Here is a 27,922-nt window from a genome sequence, read left to right as displayed (position 1 = left end):
GATATGTTTGGTAAATAAAGCCATCCTGTGAGCAGAGCTCAAGGCCTTTGATTCCAGCAGCTCTCACACATCATCATCATCCGCGGTGGTCTCGCGCTTTAAACCGCCGCTGGGCTCAGCAACAACACCACCACTATAGCCGCAGCGATACTGCTGGGGCGTCGCGTCGCGTCGCTCAGCGCGTCTATTTATTTATCTAGCAGCTACCTGACACAGGATGTAAGTTACGAATACATCAATGCTTTAGAAACATGGAGACCAAGACTCGGGAATTGGTGAGTAAATGAGCGGAGGACGGTTTGCTTTTTCCCGAGAGCTAGCGGGATAGACATGGCTAACGTTAGTCGGTTAAGTTAGCTTGTTCAGCTAAAGCGCTGGCTCAATTGTCGGTTTTAACAGTCTCTTTGATTGATACGAGTCAGTAAATGCTTAATTGACAATGGACAGATGTACATTGCTATATACATTTTTGTTTCACAGGGGACAGTCTGTTAAATGTCATGACAGAACAGCTAACGTTAAGTAAACCGTTAGCCCAGCATTGCTGTTACAATGATACCTGTGTCAGCTAAACCACCAGACAATACATACTAGTTTAAAAGCACAAATTAGAAAAAAAAGAGTGGAAAATTAATCAAATTCCAAATGCACTCCTTCCTAGATTTTATGTTGGGTCATTTTCTGTGTGTATGTCACAGTTTCGTTTTGAAAGTGCTTTTTTTACTCATAAGGTTTGTGCTACTTTTGCAGCAAATATGGGTGATTCTGGTCTATTGCATAGTTTTTCCAAAGACAGCTTAGGGGTTTTGCAAGCATCCCTTTTGCATCAGATGTTGTCTTTTTGATTAGATAAGAATGCTTTGATTATCCAGGACAACCAATTTACAGTTTCTACTGTGTCAGTGACAAGACAAAAACAAAAAAACAACCATATTTAATTATATATATATATATATATATATATATATATATATATATATATATATATATATATAATGCAAATAAGTATTAAGGATAGTATCTGATATAAGGATTAACCTTCTAAAGCCTAATATTTTTCTATAATAAAAAAAGAAAGGAAACTTTTGAAAAAAGAAAAGAAAAAAAAGTTTACTTTCATGGTTTGTATCATGTTTGATACATCAGGCTTTTTGGCTAATATGCTATTGTTAGAATATTACAATCATTCCATTAATTAATTAATTAATTAATTAATTAATTAATTGTAGGGCCAAAATATGGTTAATGCAAAGCAATAAAATTATTGAGAGATGTACATCACAAACATAAACAAACATATTCTTATGTTTACTTAAAAAAAAACCTAAAAACTAAAGATTTCACAGAAAAAAAGTGTACACATGTAGCTGTTTTACTTGATTTGTGCAGTGTCTGGTCTGTTCTGTGTTGTAATTTATTTATTTGTATATGGTTTAAATGTTGATGGTGTTTGATATAGCGTGCAGCACCTTGGTCAACAATTGTTAACCTGTTAAGCTGCAAAACAGCTATTGTTAAACAGCTATTGTTAATGGTGCTATATAAATAAAGTTGACATTGACATGTACTAGAACTTGAAGGTGGACATTTCTAGAATTATAATAAAAGGCCTTTTACTTGCTAAAAAAGTATGAAATATCAGTCAGAAGGCATGTAGATGATTTTCAGCAGAGGTTTTTCTGCAAGTGTTGATTGAGTTGATAATTTAGAGGTCTAATATACAGTAGGCTATTTGGGTATGCCATATTATAGAGTTAATTTCACTGTTGTGTTATTTGTGGATAATTCATATATATAATTTGATGTTTTTTCTCTATAGGTCTCCATACTGTGAGCAAGTCCAACTTCCCACCCTCGAGCAGTTTCTCCATCTTTTTCTCACTTTGCCCTTTGCGGCTGGAGGAGAGGATGATTTCCCACACCCCGACTCTCCTGCTGCCTGTCTTGGTGGTTCTGATCCCTGTTATCTGGGCAGGAGACTGTAAGGGCCAAAGACAGGTTCTCCGGGGTGTCCCAGGATATGTCACAGATGGGCCGGGAAACTACTCTGTGAATGGGAACTGCGAGTGGCTCATCAAGGGTTGGTGTCAAAAACTACAAAAACAAAGGGCTGATGAATGAAAGAAGCTTTATTAGCATATAGTAGAAATGAAAGGGATGATCGTTTTTTTTTATATATTTTTTTTACTTGTTTAAAATGAGAATTCATCCAATCTTTTTTCTAAATAAGCTACATCTTATTGATCTTATTGTGAGCGATTTGTCCATGCATCAATGTTTATTTTGTTTTTATTTTTCATAATTTGGTCAATCCTGATATTCTGTTTTCTTCAAACTACAGACCTCTCTGTGGTGATGTATGACAGACTTCTCCAAATAATTAGTCAGTCTAAAGTCTAAAGTCTGCCCCTTTCTGCAAGCTTGCATTCAGATCTGCCTCCATCCAATCAGCAACCAATAGATAAAACCTGTTTCACTTGGATGCACATCACAATATGGAAGAAAAGATCTGTCACTACTTTTGTTTTATTGCATCTTGAATTCTTTCGTCACTTGATTAAGTTTCAGTAATTGCTGCTTTAAAAAAATGAGAGCTGAAGGAAATCTTCTGCAGACTCATCATGTTACTAAGGATGGCTTACTTAATAATTATTACAACTACCAATATCAGTAGCTAAGTGACCGTGACCCTTCACTCTCTCAATTGTTATAGTTGTATGTTTGTTCTATTTGTAATTGGAACTCTTCCCGAATTACTTCTTCAGCTCCCAGCAGAAACCATCGCATTGTGCTTAACTTCACGTTTATGGAGACGGAGTGCACCTATGACTATCTGTTTGTCTACGATGGAGATTCCTACCAGAGCCCCTTACTGGCAAGTTTAAGTGGCACCACCCTACCACAACCAATTGAAGCCAAGTCTGGTAAGGTAAGCCCAAAAGTATCAGTTTACATCCTCTGTTCAACTCTAGTCTGAGTCTGTGTGCTTTCCTTTTCAAGGAGTCAAAATGCACTCCCTTTCTTTTTTTTTGCTTAATGCTTTTTATTCTGCTTTGAGAAGTTCCATCTTAGGTATTTCCATTTGTGTCAGCGTGTGTCCGTTTTATAAGACCATGAGTCATAAGAAACTATGCCAGAGCTTGACTGCTAGACTGGTTTCTTGCTCACTTTCTGCCTGTGCATAGTCATTATAATTTGTTCATCTTTTTGTTATGTTCTTTACAAGATGCTGCTCCACCTCTTCAGTGATGCCAACTACAACCTGCTGGGCTTCAATGCCACCTACACGTTTTCGGTTTGCCCTGGGGACTGCGGTGGTCATGGGCGCTGTGACGTAGCTACTGCCCGCTGTCAGTGCCATCAGGGGTGGGGAGGAGTGGACTGCAGTACCCCTCTCTGCTCCCAGGTCTGCACACAACATGACCATGGTCGCTGTGATAAGGTAAGCAAAAGGGAACCTCTTAATCATACATAAATTAAGTAAAAAAGTATTTTAAGTATTGTTCTCCAGGTAACCCATCCTTAATAACATGAGTTTGCAGAAGATATCCTTCAGCTCTCATGTTATTAAAGCAGCAAACACTGAAATATCAACAGAATTTTTTGACTAAAGAGTTATTGAATCCCTCTCTTGATTACAGACGGGTGAGCATTGTATCTGCAACCCTGGCTTTGTGGGACAGAACTGTCAGCTGGGTCTCCGTGACAACAGTGGGGCAGGACAGTGGTGGGAGGTGAGCTCAGGTGACATTCAAGCAGCCCCTCGCACCGCCTCTGCTGGAGTTTACCTGGCTTCCGCTGGAGCCATGTACATGTTCGGAGGTAAGACGGAGTGAGAAAGAAATGAAAGGCAGCCATGTATCTTCAAGTATAAAAACTTTATACGTATGAGAAACATATTAATCTTGATATATTAAATTATTATTTAACTGTATTTTATATCATCAGTCTACTAAAGCAATATTTACTTTTTTTTTATACAGACATTAAAATGTTATATACAAACTATATACAGACTATCTTCCAGTAGAATAAATTGATCACAATTGTAGAAAATCAAAATGGAACATCAATATAATTTTTTTACCTTTTTTTATTTAATATCTTATTTGTGGACGTTAACTTGAACATGAACTTTGATTTTATTTTACTCTCAATTTGAAAACCCTTGCTTTAAAGTACAGCTGTGATTTATTTAAATTCTTTCTTTATTTCAGGGTTTGATCTGAATAGAGCACTGGGGGACCTTCTTGTTTACAACTTTTTGACCAATAATTGGGAACAGATGTCACATTCATATAGTCCAGTGAGAAACTTCTTCTATTAAGAATTTTTTTATCTTATGTATTTCTAATAACATATTTTCATTTTAATGATCCCATAAATAATATCACCTCTGTATCAGGCTCCTCGACATTCCCACATAGCAGTAGAATGGCAAGGCAACATGGTCATCTATGGTGGTGAGCTTTCCAACCACTCATTGGCTAGTGATGTATGGGTGTACCGTGCACAGCAAGAAGAATGGCAGCAGCTAGGCCAATCAAACTCTTCAGGGGCACCCAGGCTGGCAAATCACGCTGCAGCGATAGTAGACAACTATCTCTATATTTTTGGGGGTGAGTAAACCATATTCCTATTCTTAAATGGAGGATTCTAAAAAAGACCAACATGAGCATTAATGTGATTTTGTTGAAAACGCATGCAAAAATTACATGCTTCATCTCTTTTTTTCCTTTCCTGCCATCTGTCCCCACAAATGTCTGTCTGTGTATCCTCGCTTCTTCTTTTTTATATATATTTATATTTTTTGTTACTTGGACTTAGGAGAAATTGTACCTATCCTTAAGAATAATTGATCGACCTGTGTTTTCAGGGAGGACAGAGGAGGACATGTTCTCCTCATCACTGTACCGGTTTCGGTTGTGGGATGGAGTGTGGGAGGCAGTTCAGCCTACGGGCGGAAAACCACCTGCTACCGCGGGACACAGCATGGTTTATCATGCCCATTCCAAAACTCTGCTGGTGTACGGGGGGCACAGACCTACCACTGCTAGGTATGACAACACCAGCTTTCCACTGTATCGCACACTTTTGTGTTTGTAGTATAAGCTGATTATATAACACACACACACACACACACAAACACACACACACATATATATATATATATATATATATATATATATATATATATATATATATATATAATATATAATATATATATATATATGTGTATATGTGTATATATATATGTGTATGTGTATGTGTATGTGTGTGTGTCTGCTATATAATCAGCTTATACTACAAACACAAAAGTGTGCGATGGTCACACCAGATACTGACTGGTTATTCATGTATAACTTTGATGAAAGGTTTTGATCCACTTCAAATGTTGACTACTGTGTGTGTGTGTGTGTGTGTAAATATATATATATATAATATACACATATAGTAGTCAGCATTTAAACATGTGACACACATGTGACACATTATATACACACACAGACAACAGGTGTGTGTATATCATATTTATAAAAAAATATAAATATATCCGGTCTTGGCTGCATGATTGTTTATATCATAAGCTGTTATCACACAGATCTATATATAAAGTTGGACATATAATATCTACACATTTATCCACATACAGTACACTCACGTTCACGTAGGGTGATATATACTATATAGAAAATCTCAACTGCTTGATTGCTTATATCATCACAAAATGTAAATATTTTCTCCCAACTCTGCTAAATGCAACTATTAGGTATGAAGATATTAAGGCATCATAAACATTAATATCACGATTTTCTGTAAACTGCTTTAAAGCAATGTCTATTGTGAAAAGTGAAAATTTGACTGACAGCTGGACAATGCTGTTCAAATCACATTGAAAGGCCCTAAAGCATACACAAAAGTTTGGCTGGAAATGTGTGTAGTTCATAAGTTCTCTATTAAATGTTATTTTATATCGCTATTCAGAAAACAAAATGGGGGAATATCGCATGAGTAAATGGTAAAATTGTAAACTAGTACTTGAAATCTGACAATGTGCATTGTTTCGTTGCTTTTGTTTCATGCTTAAAGTTACAGTCTACTCCTGTCTCAACCAGGTTCAGTGTGCGTGTGAACTCAACTGATGCTTTCCATGTTGAGAAACGATTTTGGACTTCCTTCCGCTCACGTTTTCCTGCCAGTGGCCCAAGGGAGAGAGCATTCCACACCGCCACCGTCATCGGCAACTACATGGTAGTGTACGGTAAGTAGAGATGAGTTGTAGAGCTACACCGAGCCTTATTGTTTCTGTGGTTTCAATGAGTGGAAATCAAATAAATTAAGGGAGATCTGTTTCTGTTTTTACCTCAGGAGGGAATGTGCATATTCACTACATGGAAGAGAAGTGCTACGATGAGGAGATCTTTTTTTATCATCTTGGTTGCCATCAGTGGGTGTCTGTTGGCGAAAGCCTCAGTCAGCGTAAGTGTAATTTTAATGGTCAGGGAGAGAGTCAGTTTGATACGTTGTTTAGAGAGGAGATGAAGTATGATGATGCATGTGATTGATAATCCATGCCTCCCTGAGGACTCTTTGCAAAAAATAACAGGAGAGCCTGTAAGGACTCGTGTGCAAGATGCTTCAGTCTGACTGGGGGCTTGTTATGACCTACTCTTGAGAGGTCATTTGTTTTGTAAATGCCCTTGTGTCTGATGCAGATTTACTGGCCTTCAGCTTTTAAACAAAATGGATTCATAAGAAATAAAAAACTGCCCTCAGATAAAACAGTGTTTTCTGTTTATTTATTTTTTTGTTGTAACTTAACCAGAGAAAGCTCACATAGGTTTGGTACCCTTCCTAGTGCCTGTCAGGATTTTTGCAAGTGTAATTTTGTTTGCGAGACGTTTTTTTCTGAAAGGTGGTATTAGTCCATAATGATGCTTCAGTTCAGCCCTCTAGGATATTGGGATTCTTGTAACTCTGTAATTGTACTACATCATTTTATTGTTTCCTTACTTTAGTTATTTTCAATAGGCAATTTATAGAAGAATGTACATCTATTAAAAGGAATGCTCCAAGTTAAAGGGATAGTTCACCCAAAAATGAAAATTCTGTGATCATTTACTCACCCGGCCTCAAGTTGTTCCAGTTGTTGTACTGTTTTTCCTTCTTCTGCTGAACACAAAAGAAGATATTTTTAAGAATGTGGGAAGTCAATGGCTGCTGTCAACTGTTTGGTTACCCACATTCTTCAAAATATATATTCTTTAAAAACTATTTTTTGAGAACTTATATAATTTTTTCTGTGACATGCTGTTTAACACTGTTTCCTCTTTGCTCCTATAAGGAGGTGCATCAGTGAGAGGCCGATATTCCCATGTTGCTGCTGTCATGGAGGGACGCGTGCTGCTAGTTGCTGGCGGTTACAGTGGGGTTGCTCGTGGTGACCTCTTGGCATATAAAGTACCGCTGTTTGTAAGCAGTGACCCAGGAGACAGGGTAAAGACTTTAGATTACACTTTTTGCAGGGTTTGTTTTTCTGTAAGTGTTTGTTTTTAAAAGAGTCTCTTAGATTAATTTATTTTGATAAAAAACACAGTAAAACAGTAATATTTTGAACTATTATTACAATTGAAAATCTTATGTTTTTTTAAATATAATTTATTCCAGTGATTGCAAAGCTGAATTTTCAGCAGCCATTACTCCAATCTTCAGTGTCACATGACCCTTCAGAAATTGTTTTAATATGCTGATTTGGTACTCAAGTAACATTTATTACTATTACTCAATGTTGAAAACATTTGTGCTGCTTAATATTTTTGTGGAAACTGTTTTTTTTTTTTTTTTTGATCAATAGAAAGTTCAAAAATAGGATTACATTTATTTGTAGCTAAAATCTTTTGTAACATTATAAATGTCTTAACTGTCACTTTTGATCAATTTAATGTGTCCTTTTTGAATAAATGTGTGAATTTGAGTACATGTTTTTGTATAACAGGACACAGTATGCGCCGAAGCTCCAGATGAAAGCTTGTGCCTAAAGAATCCAGAGTGCAGTTGGTGTGAGGGTCGTTGTCGGGAATACCAGCCCACCAACCCGGTAATACTTCTCTAGTTTTTTTCATTTGCATTCAGCTCATCTCATGAGCTTTTGATCACTCATGCCTTTCTAATGCCAACAATCATTTTTCACTTGTGTGTCTCACTGCTTCATCTGATATATGTGTGTGATTTACACAGTGTGGCAGCACCGGATGTCTGGGCCTGGCTCGTTTCTTGTCGGACTGCCAGTCATGTCTGGTGTTCAGTGGGGTGCCAAACTCTCTACCACAAGTCTCTGGGGAATTTGGCTGGTGTGTGCAAAATGAGTCCTGCTTGCCTGTTTCAGGTAAAGAGAGAGGAGAGAGCAGACCACAACATGACTTAAAACATTGTAGATATGCGACCACACACTGCTCAGTAAATCTTTATTTCTGGACACTTTTTACAGTCTGTGAAATAATGTGTTACTGAGTGCCATGTGTTTGTAGATCAGTTTTAGTTGTGCTGTGTTAACATACTGTGCCTTTCACTGGTTTTTAAGCTCATGTAGACAATATCCGTTAATGTCAAGTGACCTGTGTGTGTATGTAATCCTTTGGCATATCATGTGTATATTTTGTACACTTTGACCCCTGGCAGAGCGCAGTGCATGCCGCGTGGACCAGATCTCTGGGGCGTACGGCTGGTGGGGGGAGCGCACGCGTTTCCTCACCTCCCTCCCCTTCTGTCGCACCGAGAACTATGTCCCGGGACTGCACCTGCTCACCTTCCAGCATCCACGCAATCAATCACAGCCTGACAAGGTATGACAGGTTCAATCCTGAGCTCTCATGACCCTAGCTCTGCACCCATATATGGTTCTCACCTCTGTTTTTTCTGTTTATGCACTCCTCTTGTGCTATCACTTTTTTTATTATTTTATCTCTCTATTTTCTTCTTCCAAGTTTTTTCTTAAATTGATGTTATTCTTCCCCTGAGCACCCTCCACCTCTGCTCTTCTCTCTCACACTCATGTGTGCTTCTTTGTAGGTATCTATCCTGCGCAGTACCTCCATCATCCTCAATCCCTCTACAGAGATGGATGTAACTCTGCAGTTTCGGGGATTTATTCATCCCCTATGGAGCGCCCCTCCTCCTGCAGCTCCACCTCAGGAAACTGTTGCCATGTGGGCTCGAATTCAGAAGCTCCACTTCACTGCTCAAATGGCTGCCGTACCCAACTCTCTTCAACTGGTATGGAATAACACAAAATCAGGTTTCCTCTTTTAGACAAGAAAGTCGTGTCATGGGTTACAGTCTCTTGAGGCTTTTAAACCTCTCTTTCGTGCAGACGGATGTGCTGGGACGGTGGTCTGCTCAGGAGGAGAAGGAGATCCGTATGCTATCCCGGCCGGATGGTTCCCGTCTGTTCCAGAATCTTACACGAGGAAACTGGTACCTGATCCAGGCGGAGGGCTACCTAAATAACTCTGCGTCGGGACAGACTAGTGAGATGGCTCTTACCTGGAACCGCACAGCTTTACCTGGAGGCAGTGTAAGTGCATATTACCTAACAGAGCAGCTTAAAATAAGTCTCATATTATATCAGACTTGCAAAATATGCTAGATTTAACTTTTTAACATTTTAATTTTTAGCGCTGCAACTATTGCAATACCAATTACATTTCATTATTCTTGATAAATTAAGTGTTTGCAGAAACACTTTTCACAGTTTGAAAAACGCAGAACTGTAGTTATCTTTATTTTTATTCAATGTTTTATTCATGTTTATTCAAAAATTTTATATTTATATATAATTGTTCATATAAAATATTGTTTCAACTTTCTTATACATGTTGCATATAGGATTTCAGATTTCAATCCCGATAAGTTTATTATGATTTGATCTCTTTTTGAGTTTATTATCCCCTTTGATTTGAAAAATATTATTATATAATGAATGTTGTTTTTGATCAAAGTGATTATGACCTGTCTTAATTATTTGTATTATATTTTTACATATATATATATCAGTGGGGATTTCTTTAAGACTGCAAGGGAAGCTTGGCTTCCCCTATCATGTAAAAAAAATAATGGTCAAATATGTACTATTGTGTTAACATTTTATTAACTAAAAATGCGTTAGAACACGTTCATCTCGAAGACTCAGCTACATATAGCAGGTCGGCTGACTCGATTTCCTTCTCATACATTCCCGAAGCGTCACAGTGGATTTCCCTGTTGAAGCCTAGCGTCCATCGACTTCAATGGGGCTCCTTTGAACAGGTTTTTTCAGTGCTTCGAAACTAGACGGTCATTGGATAAATGCTGCGATTATGTCCCGCCCACAGACGCTCAGCGTCTCATTCGGCTAGGCTAGCATCGTAGGGGTGAATTTACGTATAAATAAATGGACAATTTTTATGATGTAGGCCAAAAATGAGCTTCCCCTCTTTGAAAGACCAGCAGCCGCCACTGATTTACTATATAGTAAACTTTTAAAATATGCTTTAATATTTATGTAGTATCATATAATGGGATTTACTTTTTACATCCTGTCCTTAATTTCCAACATTTTCCAGGAGATCTCTTTCCTGTTCCTCGAACCCTTCCGTTCCAATTCGTGTTCAGAGTACCGCTCATGCTCGGCCTGCCTGTCTGATCAGTCTTGTGGCTGGTGTCCCACCATGAACCTGTGTTTTCTGCGCTCTGACATCAGTCAGCAGCCTTGCATTGACCCCCAGGGAGAGGAGCGCCATCTACTGCTCAACCCTCAGCATTGCACACTATGTGAGGAGTATAGAGACTGTGCCTCCTGCACTCAGGTACTGCATCTACATCATCGTGTCTGAGAGTCTGCCACGAGTGTTTTGATCCAGAGCAGCATGCAGTCTGTTTACCAACTTTAGTTTTCTGTTTGACTGCAGTGGAGTTCAGTCTCATGTCTGAATGTTTGTAGGACCCCTACTGTGAGTGGCAGATCAACTCCAGCAAGAAGGGAGATTATCTGTGCAGTCGCCGTGGGAGATTAGAGGGGTCTATCCGGGAACCAGGAGGGTGTCCTAAAGTTTGCAACCAGTAAGTTTGAAGTGATAAACTTGTCTATGAATTATTTGTTTGGTGAATTTAATATCTGATGAGACTGAAGGACCTCAAAAAGATATCGACCTAGGTTCTCTTTTCATATTCCATCCTCTCTCTCTGTCTCTCTGTCTCTCTCTCTTTTACAGGAGGTTGACGTGTGGAGAATGTTTGTCTAACTCCAGTCAGTGTGCATGGTGTGAATCTGCTCAGACCTGTTTCTACTTTGCTGCGTACCTCACAAAGTTCCCATATGGAGAGTGCAGGGACTGGTATGACAGGTAGGATTTTGCAGCTTCTGTGGGACTTTAAACTGCTGGGACTTTATTATAATAATAATAATAATAATAATAATAATAATACAAATAAAATAATAATAATAATAATAAAAATATGAAATAAATATAAACAATGTGATTTATATCAATAACTATTAGTGTAATAATAATATTGTATAATATTATTAGTATTATAACTCTTAAAATGTAGAAATGTAAAAATCTCTTAAAATAAGATTAATTTGAATTTTGAATGATTTATCATTATACTGTAAAATAAAATATATTCAACAATAAATATCTTTTTGTTGTTAATATTAAAGATGATGATAATAATAACAATAATGAGAAAAATAATATAAATTAAAGTACAGTAGTAGTAATAGTTCTCTCATAATTTCTCCCTCTTCACTTGTGCTTGCTGTACTGAACTACACAGCTTGTCGTTGCTTTTGCTGAAAATCTTCCTCTCTGATCTTCTCTCTCCAGTGTTCACTCTGTCCCTCAGTGTAAGCAGTGCTCTGCTCTCGCCACCTGTTCAGAGTGTCTGCAGACCTTTCAGTGCGGCTGGTGTGGAGACTACAACAACCCAACCATTGGCAGGTAGGATAGAAGCATATATCAGTGAATTAACCTCATAGAAAACTTCTCTTCATCTCTCTTTTATCCTCTTTACATTACTTCCTGTCCTTCTGGTTTTTCCTTAGGTGTTTGAGAGGTGACTGGGGTGGGATGGATGATCCCTCTGCTGTTAACTGCAGTATGGCTGTAGCTGAGGTGAAAGCCAGCAGGTGAGATTAAAACACTTTATACCTTAGTGGATGAGCAAATGTCTTGTGATAATTATTTGATTTTATTTTCCATCAGCCCTGAGCCTCAAACTTTATCGCCCCCTCGGCTGATGGAGCTTGAGATGGAGATGGAATTGGAGCTAGAGCTGCTAGAAGGAATGGAAGGAGATGGAGATGCTGTTTGGTCCTATCCATCCTGTCCAGATGTGGAGGAGTGTCGCTTGGGCTTGCATACCTGCCATCCCTCCGCTACCTGCGTCAACACTCCAACCTCCTATGAGTGTCACTGTGAGAGGGGCTTCACAGGAGATGGAGTGCACCACTGCAACCAGACGTGAGACTTTCTGTTACACTGTTTGCAGGGGTGGATGTTTTTTTCTTTTCTAGAGCCATTAGTTATTACAGCTCATAGTTCTGCCTTGTAATTTGTAATAATGTTCATGCTCTCTCTCAGATGTTATAACGAGTGCCGTCAGGGCCGGTGCAGTGGGAGTCCACGGTTTGAGTGCGAGTGCTCTTTGGGTTGGACCTCGGACCCGGCCACTCTGGTGCTGAGTGGAGTGGAGTGTGATGTGGATTGTGGATGTAACTTCCACAGCACGTGTATTACGGCTCCAGGGATCTGTGACCAATGCCAAGGTAAGAACCCTTCTGAGTTTAAAACATCCATTTCTCCATCTTTTAGCAAGTTCTAAGCCCTTACCTACTATATTTTTCTTTTCCTCCTCAGATTGGACAACAGGGCCACACTGTGAGCACTGCAAGCCTGGTAGTTTTGGTTCTGCTTTGGCAGGGGGTGAAGGCTGCATTGCCTGTCAGTGTAACGGCCATGGTGATGCTCTACAAGGGTTCTGCCATAACCAGACCGGCCAGTGCTATTGTACCCACCACACCCAAGGCCCACACTGTGAGTCTTGCCTGCCTGGATATTATGGAGACCCCAGGTGAGTATCACACTTAGGACGAGCTCTGATTAGGTGAGAAAGGTGTCTTCAAATGTGAGGATAGATGAAAATGTGACGTAAACCATGGGTTTTCAGCAGGGGGTCTGCAGATTTTTGTTTGACCTCAAAGTTAATGTCATAGTCCAACCAAAAATGTAAATCTTGTCATCAATTACTTGCCTTCGTGTCGTTCAAAAGGCACAAGTTTTAATGAAACTTGAGAAATTTCTCTGTTCCCTTCATTGAAAGTATTTTCCACCAAAACTTTGACACTTTAAAAAGTACCTAAAAGGAGTGTAAAAGTAATGCATATGAATCAAGCAGTTTAATCCAAGTCTTCTTAAGAAACAATAACTTTCTACGATGAACAGATTTAATTTAGGATTATATATATATAGTATAATAGTATAATATAATATAATAATATAATAGTTTTTCTATATAAAATTTCTATATAGTTTTTCTTAGTTACAAACCCGAACTCGACCTTAACCTGTGGGGCACTGAAGAGCTGGAAAGGACTCAGGCAACCCCTGCAACACTTAAGTATCATAATAGACGCCTGCTGAAGCCATACGTTAAATTTTAATATATCCTGCTCACTTTACAACTTAACATAGTCTAGAAAATCTGAAAGAAAATTTGTTTCACAATTCTGAACACATTTACAATTTATTACTTGTATATCAGTTTATATAGAAGTCTATGTTGTGGATGAATATGTTGGTGGGGCACTGCCCCACCTGTCCTTACAGATGAGCCGCAGCTGTTCCGTTTTATACAATATGTAACATTGAAATTCACATTTTCCCCACAGGAACAACGGTACCTGTTTCAGGCAGTGTCAGGGTCGCTCTGTTCTGCTTTCCTCCTCCTCTTCTGTACCCCTGTCCCTCTCCTCCTCTCTGGGGTGGCATGGAGCAGTCGGTGGCCATGGTGGGCTGTCTCATTGCCTGTGGGTCCTCTCTGTGTCCCAGGATTTGGCTCCATGCATGCCAGGGCAATCATGCCCACCTGTGGCCCTGACCTGGCACCCAGATTCACACACCCAGTGCACAGTGAGTAGATTATTCCACATCAATAGTCTGCATTCATTACTGTCAAAACAGCATTTGTGGCATGTAAATATAGTTACCAGCTAATACTGTGGCCGGAAATGTTTGCATTTATTTATCCGACAGAACTCCTATGTTTATGTATTTGATGGGTTGCCACGATTCCTCAGCAACGGTGTTGTGCACTCCGACCGCAACCTCATTGGAGCATTCTGCGGCACAACAAGAATGGAGCCAATTACTGTTGAGGCTACATCAGGTAAATGACAAAAATAAGGACCGAATAATTGTGTTAGAATTGTGTAGAATTTACGTCATAGTGAAATACACTAATGAAACAATAATATAATAATTTTACACTAATATATATTTTTTCCTGTGATGGCAAAGCTGAATTTTTTTTTAGCAGCCATTACTCAAGTCTTCAGTGTCACATTATGCTTCAGAAATCATTCTAAATCATTCTGATTTGGTGCTCAAGAAACATGTCTTATTATTATCAATGTTGAAAACCGTTGTGCTTTTTATTTTTGTGTACATTTGTGATGCATTATTTTTAGGATTCTTTGATGGATAAGAAGATTCTGTTTCAAAAGAACAGCTTTTATTTGAAGCCAAAATTTGTTAACATTATAAATGTTTTTACTGTTGCGGCCTTGCTGAATAAAATGATCTATTTCTTAAAAAAAAACTTACTGACCCCAAACCTTTGAACAGTCATGTAGTTTTATATATTGTCATGATAACTTTCTTAATTTCTTCTCCTCTAGGGGTGGTATCTGTGTATTTTGAGGCAAATGTCACCTCAGGACGTGCTCAGGGTTTTAATGCCTCGTTCTGGGTGAAGCGATGTGGAAATGGAAGTTCTGGAGAGGGTACAGCTGAGTGCCAAGCAGGAGCTCAGTGCGTAAACGGCCTTTGTGAGTGTCCCCATGGTTTTGGGGGTCCACAATGTGACCGTCCTGTCTGCCCAGGGAATTGTGGGGCAGAGGAAAGCAGAGGCACCTGCAACATGGTGTGTAACACTCCTACTGTGGCCAATTGTGATGCTCAATAACATAAGATGTGTACTAAAGTGCATTTAAGACATGTCCCACAGTTCTCAACTTACATGTTTGCATATACTTTTACAGACCCTTGGCCTGTGTGTGTGTACAGAAGGCTGGACTGGATCAGACTGTTCTTCTATCTCAGACCCAGACAGTCTGGTTTGGGAAACGTTACTCGATACTCAGCTCTCTGCGGTTAGATTAACTCTTTCCTTCAAGACTATAGAAAAGAGATTCTGTTCTTACAATCTCTCTGAATGTTGGTCTGTTTATTTTCCTCCCACAGAATAAGGCACACAGGTTCCTCCAGAGGATGGGCCACTCCTTGGTGTCTGGGTCACAGGGCACTCTTTGGATGTATGGAGGCCTCTCACTCTCCGAGGGTGTTCTAGGAAATGTTTACAGGTATAATCTTGTGCATTTTACTTGATAACTGATGATAATGTGTATTAAAAAAATTGATAATAAATGTTTATATATATTGGTCCAGGTACTCTGTGGCTGATCGTCGCTGGACTCAGATGTTGACCAGTTCAGTGGAGGAAAGTTCAGAGCCCCTGCCCCGCTACCATCACGCCTCTGCTCTGGTGTATAATCATGACCTATTTTCTGGCTCCCAGACAGCCACTCACAGTTTGATGCTGGTGGTTGGTGGGGTCACAAAGAAGGGTGTTGCCAATGACACATGGTGCCTGAACCTCAGCAGTCTGGTGTGGAAGCAGTATAAGGTATTGCATGTTGAATATGCTTATAGTGCTCTGAGGGTTCTCTTCAGTTGTGTTAAGCCTAGTTCACACTACATGATTTTAAGCCCGATTTAAGCCCGATTTGCAAATCGTTGAGCTCGCCGACAGGTCGGGGTGTTATCGCGTGCAAATCGCGGGGGATTAGCGGGCGATGAACGCTCGCCAATCTGTTAGTATGAAAGAGCCAACAACACATCAAAGACGCTCGCAGACGCCTCGCAGACGCGTCGCCGAGCCCAGAAAAATATCTAGCATGCTAGATATCCAGAGCTGTCGGCCGACTCAACCTCACTGATGTCATTAACTACAGCCAATCAGAGCAAGGCATGGGTTGAGGTCACCGGGTAAATACGCGGTTTTCAAAGACACAATGCTTAATCATAAAACAGATATAACACTACGATGTCCAGCAATCTATTTAAATAGTACATTGATGCCTATTATATGTTGATCCGACGAAATTAAGCGTGTATTTAAGTGGTCCAGGGGTAGAATTTTTGCCACGCGTGTCAGAGGTTTTGGTTTCTAATCCGCACTCATCTAGAGTTTTTTTTTTTTTTTTTTTATCAAAACCGATTATGTTTTTCAGTGGTTGTATATCAGGCAGGGACACTTTTTTGTGCTTTTTGTTTTCTAATTGCACCGGAACGAGTCTCTCCACAACGGATTGAAGAAGTGCACGTCTTGAGTGAAGGCTGTGCGCGAGACAGAAACAAACACAGTATCCGCGCCACTGATCGCAGCGCGGCAGCGGCAACGAGCACTTTGATCAGTTGATTTAAAAAAAAAAAAAACACACATTTCAGCGCTAGATCGCGTCTTATTTAAAAAACGAACGAAATGAATGCTCTGCTAGTTAACTGAAGATGTTTTGTTTATTTGTATTGGTACATTCGTGTCGCGACTCGTTTCAATAGTGGTGGGGACAATATCGACCTTAGAAAATAGTGGTGGGGACATGTCCCACCCGCAAATTACGCCTATGGTTGGGTGACAGAGTTGTTGTCAACTCGTGTAGTGCGTTACCTCCTGTTGCGGATCAATCACGTTGTGTCCTGTGGTGTGAACAGCTCAACAACTTGAACACTCCTGATTTCACAGAGAGCAAGTCATGTAGTGTGAACCGCACAGTTCAGCCTGACGTTTTAAAGTCATGTAGTGTGAACTAGGCTTTAAAAGTGCAAACTGACTCTGACTTCTGTGTTTAGAGCTCAATGCTGCCCCCTGTGGCTGGACACACTCTAACCGTGCGAAGAGGCTCATCTGTGCTGCTGATTGGTGGTTACTCGCCAGAGAATGGCTTTAACCATCATTTGCTGGAGTTCAGCCCTCAGTCTGGGAACTGGACTATAGCTCCACATACTGGCACACCCCCTACAGGTAGAGATAGAGCACTATACTTTTTCCTGTACCTAGGACTGGCATAATTGAGAAATTTTGTCATAAATAATTACACATAACAATTTAGTTGCCTGTTTAGTTCACTGAGAGTGTAAGCTTAATACTCTTACACATTAAGAGGAAAACATTTATTCACATAATTTAAAATAAAATATTCATTTAGGCTTTATAAACAACTATGCTCAACAATTTGGGGTCAGTGAGATTTTATTTGAAAGATATTAATTCTATTCAGCAAGGACACATTAAATTGATCAAAAGTGACAGTAAAGGCATTTATAATGTGTCAGGATTTCTGTCTTAAATAAGGGCTTTTTTCCAGCTTTCTATTCATCAAATAATCCTGAAAATATTTTATCACGATGTCTACAAAATATTAAGGAACATGACTGTTTTCAACATTCATGTTGAAGAAATGTTTCTTAAGCACCAGATCAGCATATTAGACTGATTTCTGAAGGATCATGTAACACTGAAAACTGGAGTAATGATGCTGAAAATTCAGCTTTGCCATCACAGGAATAAATTACATTGTAAAATATATTAAAATAAAAAAGTTATTTTGAATTGTAGTACTGTTTTCACTGTATTTATTTATTTTTTATCAAATAAATGCAGCCTTTTGTGAGACACATTAAAAAAATCTTACCGACCCCAAACTGTTGAATGTTGGCGTAACTAGTAAGATTTTAAAATCTTTACAAATGTCTCTAATGGGTCCACTTAAGAGATTTCCTTTCACCTGAATATAATAATAATAATAATAATAATAGTAATATTAATAATTGTTGTTGTTATGAATATTAGAATACTAATAAATGGTATCATATTTCTATCCTAACCCATAGCGGGCAAACAGTATTTGCCATTATTACACCAGTATTAAAATGAAAAGTGAAACCGCTTTATATTGATTCAATAATTTTTCCTTCCTTCATCTTTTCAGGTCTTTATGGCCACTCAGCTGTGTATCATGAACAGACTGATGCTGTGTACGTGTTTGGCGGTTACCGTTTTCACGTTGAAGCTGTAGAACCTTCTGGAGAACTCTACAGTCTTTATTACCCCAATCTTACTTGGTCCTTACTGGTCCCCTCTCAGGGAAACAAGGTAACTGTAAAATAAAGCCAAATTGAGGTCAGAATGATGTATGTAAAAGCAGTTGGTAGATAACACTTAGATTAGCAGTTGGTAGATTACACTTAGAAATGTTAGATGACACTAATCTTTTTTTCTTTTTTTTTTCAGCCTCTCTCTCGTTTCTTCCATGCTGCGGCCTTAATGAAGGACACCATGGTAATTGTAGGAGGCAGGACAGGGGAAGAGGATTACAGTAACACGGTTTCTCTCTATCAGATCAACTGTAACACATGGATACAGCCAGGTAACAGTTACAAGTATCTGGATCCAGTATATTAATTATACACTCGTTAGCACTAGTTCAAATGGTGTGGGAAGGTTTCACTTTGTTTTTTAAGGCCTTTTCTTGTCCCATTTCTCTAGTGTCCTCGGTGGGAGAACCTGTAAACCGTTCAGTTTCCTTGGCGATGACTGGGTGGGGTGGTCGCCTGTTCCTGTCTGGAGGTTTTAACGGAGTGACTCTAGGGCGGCTTTTGACTCTTTCCCTGCCCACTGACCCTTGCATCCTTTTGCCTACTCCTGAGGCCTGTAACAGCAGTACTGGCAGCTGTGTGTGGTGCCGAGGCACCTGTGCTTCATCGGACACTGCAGAGAGGTATTAAAGGAACTAGTAATATCTTAATTTACAGTAGGCCATTATGGGCACCAGAACTTTTTTCTAAATGACGATGTCTTTCTTTCTCTTTTTAACAGATTGGGTTGTACCATTGGTCAGTCTACCTGTTTTCCTACTCCTCGTTCTCCTGATCAGTGTCGCAGACTTAAGACTTGCAGTGAGTGTCTGGCCCGCCACCCTAAAACATTTTCCAGCCCGATGCAGGTAAGATCATCACATCACAAGCCAAAGTATTTTTACAAAGTAAAAATAAATCATATAGTGTACACTGCCATTCAAAAGTTTGGGGTGGGTTTTTGTCTTTTATGCTCACCATCGCATTTATTCCTGTCTTTTGCAAGGCACTGTATTTGTGCATAATAGGATGTTTGTTTATAAAGCCTAAAGGAAACGTATATTACTTACTGACCTAACACTTTTGAATTGTAGTGTACATATGGTCACAATTTCAAAGATCAAGAAGAAAAATTCAAAACATTTAGAGTTAAAGCCAGTCTTAGAATTGGAAAAATGGCATGAAATTCTCTCCATCTTTTAGCCTGCTCTGCAGTGTAAGTGGTGCACAAACTGTCCTGAGGGAGCATGTATCAGCAGCTTAGTAAGTTGCACATCAGAGCATGACTGCAGGATAAACCAGAGAGAGATCTTCCTGTCCAGTAACTGCACTGAGACCAGCTGTGAGGCGTCAGACTGCCCCAAATGCACAGCTTCTGGGAAATGCATGTGGACACGCCAGTTCAAACGCACAGGTGAGAGTGACCACACAATGAGCAGAAGTGATTCTACGGAGCCCCTAAGGGGACATGCTGATGGAAAAAATATGAGATGGGAGGAACAATTATTATATAACTTTATTATTATGTTATGTAACCCAATATATATTTCTAAAATAAAAGTTTTGCATTCCCCCAACAAACAAGCCAATGCAAAGTTTATCTTGGCAACTCCAGATTTAAATGTCTCTTTATACAAATATCAGCAAAACCGCTTGTAGTTAAAGGGTTAGTTCACCCAAAAAGGAAAATTCTGTCAGTAATTACTCACCCTCATGTTGTTCCAACCCCGTAAGACTTTCATTCATCTTCGGAACACAAATTAAGATATTTTTTTATGAAATCTGAGAGCTGGTTCACTCCTTCATAGGCTGCTAGGTAATTTCATCTGCTGGCCCAGAAAATGTAGTAAAGACATCGTTAAAATAGTCCAAGTGACTACAGTGGCTCAACCTTAAGTTTATCAAGCGACGAGAATACTTTTTGTGCGCAAAACCCCCCCAAAAGAACTACTTTATTCAACTATTAATTTTCTTCTGTGTGAGTTCACGAGAGCGCCACGATGCATGCGCGAGAACTGAGAAGATGACGCTCGCAAACATTTGATGGGAAAGTGTGAAAGGTAAGCCATTCATTTTGTGGCATTGGTAAGGCACTTTTACGTTTTCTCGTTGGTTCCTCACGATTCGGAAATCCAGGAAATGCACACTTTAGAACCATTTTAAACACTACATCGAGACCCATCTGCGTCATCTTCTCAGTTCTCGCGCATGCATCGTGGCGCTCTCATGAACTCGCATCAGAGGCCCACACGGAAGAAAATGAACAGTTGAATAAAGTCGTTTTTTTTGGGGGGGGTGGGGGGTGAACTAACTATTGAATATTTTTTACTTTTGGTTTAACCGTCCAGGTGAGACCAGACGTATCCTGAGCGTAAATCCAACGTACGACTGGACGTGTTTCAGCTACGCCTTGCTTAACGTGTCTCCCATGCAAGTGGAGTCCTCTCCACCAATGCCTTGTCCTGAACCCTGCCATGAAATCAAAACCTGCAACCATTGTTTAAGCTCCCGTGGCTCTGATGGAGGCTGGCAGCGCTGTGTATGGAGCATGGCACTGCAGCAGGTAATGTTTTCGCAGAGTTATTTCTAACTTGATGATTTTCTAAAAGGAATTCGACCCGTAACCTTGTCATCTGTCATCTTTTTTCTCCAGTGCATGAGTCCCTCCTTTGTTCCGTTGCGCTGTGAGGCGGGTCAGTGCGGCCGTTTGCTCACTGATGAAGATTCCTGCTCTCCCCAGTGCTTCCAGCTTACGCAGTGCTCCCAATGCATTTCCAGGCCACAGTGTGGCTGGTGTGCTGCCCGTGGTGGTAACGGGGCAGGACGCTGTCTTCAGGGAGGGCTAAATGGTACATGTCTTTATGTCTTTCTGCAGATTCAGCTTGTGAATCATGTAAAAATGGATGACACTGAATTTATTCATAAGTTATAAACCTTTTAGAGGCCTGCTGTATTCAGTTTATCAAAATATCCCTGCCAGGGTATGGAAAGGGAGAGACCTGGTTTTGCTGTCATTGTACAAAAGTATTGGAGCACTCATTGTCGTGATTGACCTGGAAGACTCAAGTATTCCAGAGAAATCTGTAGAGTTCAATAGTTGCCCACTTTTTCAGCAGCCTTGGTATTTTTATTTTATTTTAAGAGTTAGAAGCTACAAACCAAACCAAACAGCTAAGAGCTGAACCATAACATTTGGGGCAACTGTGACTTTTACTTCCAGAAACTGACTTTTGCACTATATTTAGACTCAACATCCCTCTCTAGACAACTTCTGAATTGTTACACCCCACCTATTTCACTCGTTTATCTATTTTTCTATGGGATTAAAACTTAATTGTCTTCCTACTCTGCAGGCGTGAGTGAGCCTCTGTGCCCACAGTGGAACAGTAGCTGGTCCTTCCTGCACTGCCCAGAGGAGGACGAGTGTGCCAATGGACATCACCACTGTAATATCACTCAAGACTGCCATGATCAGCCTGAAGGCTACCACTGCACATGCAGACAGGGCTACGTACTAAGCAGGTATTTTCAACAGCTTTCATTCTCAAACAGTATCATTGACCTTCCAGCGGTTGAGTAGTTAATGTATGTTTTCCTCTCTCTCTTTTTCTCAGTGTGTCGGGTCAGTGTGAGCCAGTGTGCGCTCAAGGCTGTGTTAATGGGACCTGTGTGTTTCCAGGAGTCTGTCAGTGTCACTTTGGGTTTGTCGGGGAAAACTGCTCCTCTCAGTGCCGCTGTAACAAACACAGTAACTGTAAAAGCATATCTCAGCTGGACACCTGTCTAGAGTGCAAGAATAACACAAAGGTAATAAGAAGGTTCAAGTGGGTTTTTGTTGTTGGTGTTTTTTTTTGTTGTTGCCATGAATAGATCCTTATAAGAATTATTGCCTTTCGTTTTACATAATCTTACAAAAGTTTGGGGTTGGTAAGGTTTTTTATTTTTTCATGTTGAAAGAACGCTTATAGTCATCAATGCTGCATTTATTTGATCAAAAATACTGTAAAGCAGTAATATTATGAAATATTATTACAATTTAAAATATTTTCTAATTGAATATATTTTAAAATGTATAATTTATTCCTGTGTTGGCAAAACTATGTTTTTAGCAGTCATTACTCCAGTGTCACATGATCCTTCAGAAATAATTCTAATACACTGATTTACAGTTAAAAGTAGTTGTGCTGCTTAATATTTTTGAGGAAACCGTGATAACTTTTTTTTTTAAGGGTTCTTTAATTAATAGAAATCATTTGTAACAATTTAAATGTCTTTACTGTTACTTTTTTATCAATTTAATTTGCCATTGCTGAATAAAAGTATTTTTTTTCTTATTAGGGTCAGCACTGTGAAAAGTGTAAGCCCTTGTTTGTGGGCTCAGCAGTGGGAGGTGGGATGTGTCGCCCATGTCGCGAGTTCTGCAGAGGGAACAGTGATGTATGTCTGTCCAAAGACGAGCATCGGAGGGCAGTGGAAAATCCCAAAGACTATCCACTGGACCGTGACAGCGTAAGCAGTGTTTAGGAGATCTGTTCTCTCTGTATGCAGTTGATAAAGTTTTGTTGCAGGGCCTGAGTCCTTCTTTGTATACTTATGCTTTTTAGATTGAACAATGGGCAACAGAGGGCCCTACTGAGGACAATGCCGTGTGTGTGAGCTGTCAGAACAACAGTGTCGGGGATAAGTGTGAGAGCTGCCTCAGTGGCTACTTCCTGCTGCAAGGGAAGTGTGAGAAGTGAGTGGATCAGAAAATTAGCATTGTCTGTTATTGTTCTCTTATATTTCATTAGATATTTGTCATGCTTGTATTCTTGTGAGAAAGTAGAATGCACTATATATAATGTGCAATGTATGCAGATTTTTTGTAAACTGTTGCAATGCTCTCGACTTGGAAGCATTGTCTTTTATGATTTTTAAGCATATTCCTTGACTCATTAGCCCCTTTCACACAGCAATCCCAGTAAATTACAGAACAATTTCCCCATTAAATACACAAATATGCTGTTCACACAAGCAATGGCATTCAGTCTTTTTACTGGTAAGATACCATTCACACATCAGTACTAAAATACCGGTAAACTCTTGATGTCAATCATGGGAAATTACCTTTAAATACTGAGGTGTTTTCTTCATCCACCAGAGCTTTATGATTGGCCTAAAGCAACCTTTTTACGTCAGCGCATTCTGACCTCATGTGCTCATACTGGTAATCTTCATTCTTTGTTCACACACAGCATCATACCAGCAATTTACTGGTAATGTTACAAATTCTCATACCGGGAAATTGCCAGAACTGATTTACCGGTATTTTTGAAAAGGTTCTGTTCACACAATCTCTTAATGGTAATTTACTGGTAATTTACCAATTTGCTATTATTTCATTTGACAGCCAAAAGTTAGTGCATGTTTACAGAGAATTAAAAAAAAAGTTGGCAGTTGTCTACCATGTTAGAGATAAGAGAATGACTCAATCTTAAGGTTTTTAAAAGTCACTTTGTAAAAAATACTAAGTTTCTGATCCAGTTAGACTTCCATTCTTTTCTATTGCTTGCTTGTAGATGCCAGTGTAACGCCCATGCAGACACCTGTAATGAACATGATGGCACTGGCTGTCCTTGTCAGAACAACACAGAAACTTCATCCTGTCTGAGCAGCCCACAGAATGACCGCAAAGAGTGTTACAGACAACAGGTAATGGCCAATTCATTACAACCAATGACATTTTATTCTGTATTTCACAAATAAGACCTTGCATGCATTAATCCTATTTGTGCTTATAGTGCGCCAAGTGCAAAGATTCATTCAATGGCAATCCAGTAAATGGGCGGCAGTGCTACCGGCAGTTCAACGTGGACAGTGAGTGCTGCTTCGATCCCACGTCACAGGTCAACTGCTTCCATGAGCCCAACATCCGCAATCTGCTCATGGGCCGCACAGTGTTCTTTTCTGCCCAGCCCAAGTTCACTAACGTGGATATCCGTGTCACCATTGACGTTACATTTGGAGAGGTCGAGGTCTACGTATCCAACTCGCATGACACCTTCATTGTGGAGGTAGACCGCCAGACCGGCGTGCATACCATCAAGATTGAGGACGAGGCTACCTCTGCGACCGCTTCACGGGGAGAAAAGGAGGTTCCTCTCGCCCCACCGTCGCCCATGAAGGTGTTTGCGAACTCCTCGTCGGCATTACTCGGCACTCTGCAGTCTACAAAGTCACAAGGTACAGATCGTGAGGTGCGGGAAGAACGAACCGAAGGTCTCATAACCTACATCACCGTGCGTAAGCCACAGATGGTATTAATCGTACGCAGTGTACGGGACCGCGTGGTCATCACCTTCCCGCACGAAGTGCACTCGCTCAAGTCCAGCCGTTTCTATATCGCCCTACGCGGCGTGGGCACGGAGGCCCATAACGGAGAGTCTCAAGGCCTCCTCTTTCTACGACAGGACCAGGCCCACATTGACCTCTTTGTCTTTTTCTCTGTCTTCTTCTCCTGCTTCTTCCTCTTCCTGTCCGTCTGCGTGCTACTCTGGAAAGTCAAGCAGTTCTTAGACTTCCGCCGAGAGCAGCGACGCCACATTCAAGAGATGACCAAGATGGCCTCTCGCCCGTTCGCCAAACTCACCGTCTTTCTGGAGCCCGAGGAGCCACAGCTGGTTTACTTGCCCTCTGCCGGAGGGGGCAGCGCCGTATCCCTGGCCCAGGTCCGGACAGGCAAGCTTGGTGGCATGGTGATGGGCCAGAGGGGACGACCTGGGGCTTTGTCCTACAAACACGACCCCAGCACAGGCACTACCATTCACCTCCACCACCACCACCATCTCGCTTTGAGTGGAGGCACCAATGGACAGCACCTTCCCCTGCACTACCTGAACGCTCACCACTATGCGCCCAGCTCTACGGCCAACCCGACCTCGCATCACCACCACCATCATCCGTCCTCGCATGGCAGCTACCAGCATTTCTGCCGCTCCGACCCCTTCCTTTCTCAACTCATGGGTTTTTCGTACTCGTCCTTCAAAGTCGGACCAATCACTCTGGAACCCACAGACGACGGGATGGCAGGGGTGGCCACTGTGCTCATACAGCTGCCAGGAGGCATCCTTGCACCCAACCGGGCCTGCTTGGGTTCGGCGCTCGTCACTTTGCGACAGAATTTGCAGGAGTACTGTGGACATGGTGGAGCAGGAACGCACCCTGGTGCTGGGGGGGGCCGAAAAGGCTTGCTGGGCCACCAGCATCTAACCACCATGGCCATGTGAGGAGAATGTAATGAGATGAGAAATGAATGGGAGAAAGATATTGAAAAGAAAAAAGAAAAAAAACAATCAAGGGAATTTTCATGAGCAAGAAAAGGAAGGACAAAGGAAGTTGCAGAGATTTCAAAGGGACCGTTTACCCCAAAAATTTAAATTCTGTCAGCATTTGCTCACCCTTATGTTGTTACAGGAATGACTTTTTTGTCCAAGCAATGAAAGTCAAAAACAGAAAGACAGCAAAAGAAAATGAAATTGTACCCCATTTACTTTCATTGTATGGACAAAAAACACTCCAGAATATCTTCTGTTGTGTTCCACTGAAGAAAACATACAAGGTTTGAATGACATGAGGGTGAGTAAATTAGCATTTTCAAGGTAAACTATCCCTTTAGTTTTGGTTTGCTTTGCTTTGTTAGGGCTACAAAAGGGATGTATTTATTACAGGAGAGAAAAAAGGTATATCATTGGAAATGTGATTTGTACATATACTGTAATTAATTAAGTGTTGTTTACTTGTTTATCACTCCTAACAAGCTCCTATATTGACTTAAGGCAGCAACCTTTATGCAATGCCCTACTTTTATCTCCATGCTTTACTGCGTCCTATATATACACTACTGAAATTAGCTCTACAAGACGATGACAACGGCATGACATATCAACCGGTGAAAAAGTTGTCTTTGCAGCTGAACCAATGTGCTTTATATTTTCATGTGACAATCTGAACTGCCATCCAAACCAAGAGACGGTGCAACATGTCCGCTTGAATGTGCAAAACTTTGATTGTCTGCAAAAAACGTGGACAGATGTTGTAAAAAATGTAATTGTAATGCTTTTGTTACTGGTATTTTGTCATGGCTGTGATTGATTGATGCTTCCTGTAATATAGCAGATTTGAATCTTGTCAATAGGTCAATAGTTTCATGGTGAGCCATTGGCTTTTTTATATACATATTGATTCAGACTGAAGATGCATTTCAGACTGTCAATCAACAGCTTACATGTCCTTTTTGTTTGCATTGATGAAATGCCTTTACTCACTTTGCCTTGACAAGACGTTTTGTATTAAATTTAGGACTGAATTTCTAATTGAGTTTAGGCCATTTATCTTTAGTGCTGCAATTGTGAGTTTTATGAAGGAATAAACTGATTAACCAAGGGCCCATGCAGAAAAGTACAAAAAATAAAAAAAAATCACATTGTGTAGGAAATGAAGGATACAATTTTTTTTCTGTTCCCTCCTTACACTACTTCGGTTTCAACAACTGTTGAATATTTTATATTACTTTAATCTTTGTAGGACAGTGGGATGATCAATTAAATTGTATTGCCCAATCTGCGTTGCTGCAGCATTCTGATGGGTCATGTTTTAGCCTGATGTATGAGATCTGTTGAACAAAAAGTGCAATGGAAATTTTAAACCTAAAATATAGTATGCTCCTGGTGAGAAACTACAAGGTAATAAAATAAAGAGAAGAAAATACAACAGTTAGCTCTTTACATGTATGGTGGTTCTTGGCGTTTGTATTGCCATTTATATGTCATCATTGTTTTGCTTATTTGTTGTTTTATTGTTTTGAGGATGGACTGTTATTTTCCACTGTGTTCTGACTGGTATTTATGTAGGTTGATGTAGAAAGTTACATTTTGTCTTTGTCTTTTTTTTTTCTTTTGAGAATTGAAGCATCCTGGTAAATTATAAGATACTATGAAAAGTGTTCATTTGACATAATGGTTATTTAATGTAAATAATATAAACATAACAGGAGAAGCCATATGTTTATCTCAGATGCTGCAGCACGAGATAAAGCAATCTTCAGCTGACAATTGGTTATTTTGTTATTTGGTCATTAAATCAGGTTTGAATAGGGTAAAGAAAGTTTTGTGTTCTATTCAGTCATTTCCAAATGCTTTTGCAGCTTTTTCTGTGGTTGATGCACATGCCTTTGATGCTTAACAGCAGTTTGTCCATAATAAAATATCATCCATTAATTAACAGGGTTTGTTGTGTTGGTTTTATTCCTGACTTAAAACGTTCTTCTTATAAAAATTTGATGACTCGCTGTGTGGAAGAAAAAACAGTAACTGCACATCTGATACAAGTTTAGGTATGATTAAAATCGGGTCTCTTACACAGTGATCTTTACTGTAATATATTGATATATATATTGGTTATATTATGATTAGATGCGTAGTACGGTGTGA

General features: G+C 40.0%; 1 protein-coding gene across 1 annotated transcript; it reads left to right on the top strand.

Moving 5' to 3' along the window:
• Positions 1 to 142: 142 nt before the first annotated feature.
• megf8 (multiple EGF-like-domains 8) lies at positions 143 to 27,713 on the top strand. The gene is made up of 44 exons (XM_084435468.1): positions 143 to 275; positions 1,820 to 2,080; positions 2,766 to 2,929; positions 3,227 to 3,442; positions 3,642 to 3,822; positions 4,218 to 4,306; positions 4,406 to 4,619; positions 4,877 to 5,057; positions 6,117 to 6,262; positions 6,370 to 6,480; positions 7,346 to 7,497; positions 7,997 to 8,098; positions 8,239 to 8,386; positions 8,680 to 8,843; positions 9,070 to 9,273; positions 9,371 to 9,574; positions 10,602 to 10,844; positions 10,979 to 11,097; positions 11,250 to 11,381; positions 11,868 to 11,981; positions 12,086 to 12,169; positions 12,246 to 12,503; positions 12,624 to 12,808; positions 12,900 to 13,113; positions 13,931 to 14,171; positions 14,295 to 14,427; positions 14,939 to 15,183; positions 15,302 to 15,412; positions 15,504 to 15,622; positions 15,708 to 15,945; positions 17,172 to 17,343; positions 18,311 to 18,474; positions 18,613 to 18,748; positions 18,868 to 19,099; positions 19,198 to 19,324; positions 19,659 to 19,869; positions 20,804 to 21,018; positions 21,109 to 21,304; positions 21,809 to 21,977; positions 22,070 to 22,262; positions 22,794 to 22,964; positions 23,060 to 23,190; positions 24,014 to 24,146; positions 24,236 to 27,713. Exons 2-44 carry the CDS (start codon positions 1,909 to 1,911, stop codon positions 25,718 to 25,720), a joined length of 8,619 nt encoding a protein of 2,872 aa, XP_084291594.1. The 5' UTR covers positions 143 to 275; positions 1,820 to 1,908; the 3' UTR covers positions 25,721 to 27,713.
• Positions 27,714 to 27,922: the final 209 nt, after the last annotated feature.

This window comes from Rutilus rutilus (assembly GCF_951802725.1).
Source record: "Rutilus rutilus genome assembly, chromosome: 17".
Taxonomy (NCBI): domain Eukaryota; kingdom Metazoa; phylum Chordata; class Actinopteri; order Cypriniformes; family Leuciscidae; genus Rutilus; species Rutilus rutilus.
This window is presented reverse-complemented; position numbering and strand designations above follow the sequence as displayed.

Excerpts from the sequence above, each read along its gene's own strand:
- megf8 (XM_084435468.1), top strand. The coding sequence starts at position 1,909 with ATGATTTCCCACACCCCGACTCTCCTGCTGCCTGTCTTGGTGGTTCTG. Across the intron at positions 4,620-4,876 it reads CTATCTCTATATTTTTGGGG|GGAGGACAGAGGAGGACATG; the intron begins GTGAGTAAACCA and ends CTGTGTTTTCAG. Across the intron at positions 15,184-15,301 it reads GCAGAGGCACCTGCAACATG|ACCCTTGGCCTGTGTGTGTG; the intron begins GTGTGTAACACT and ends ATACTTTTACAG.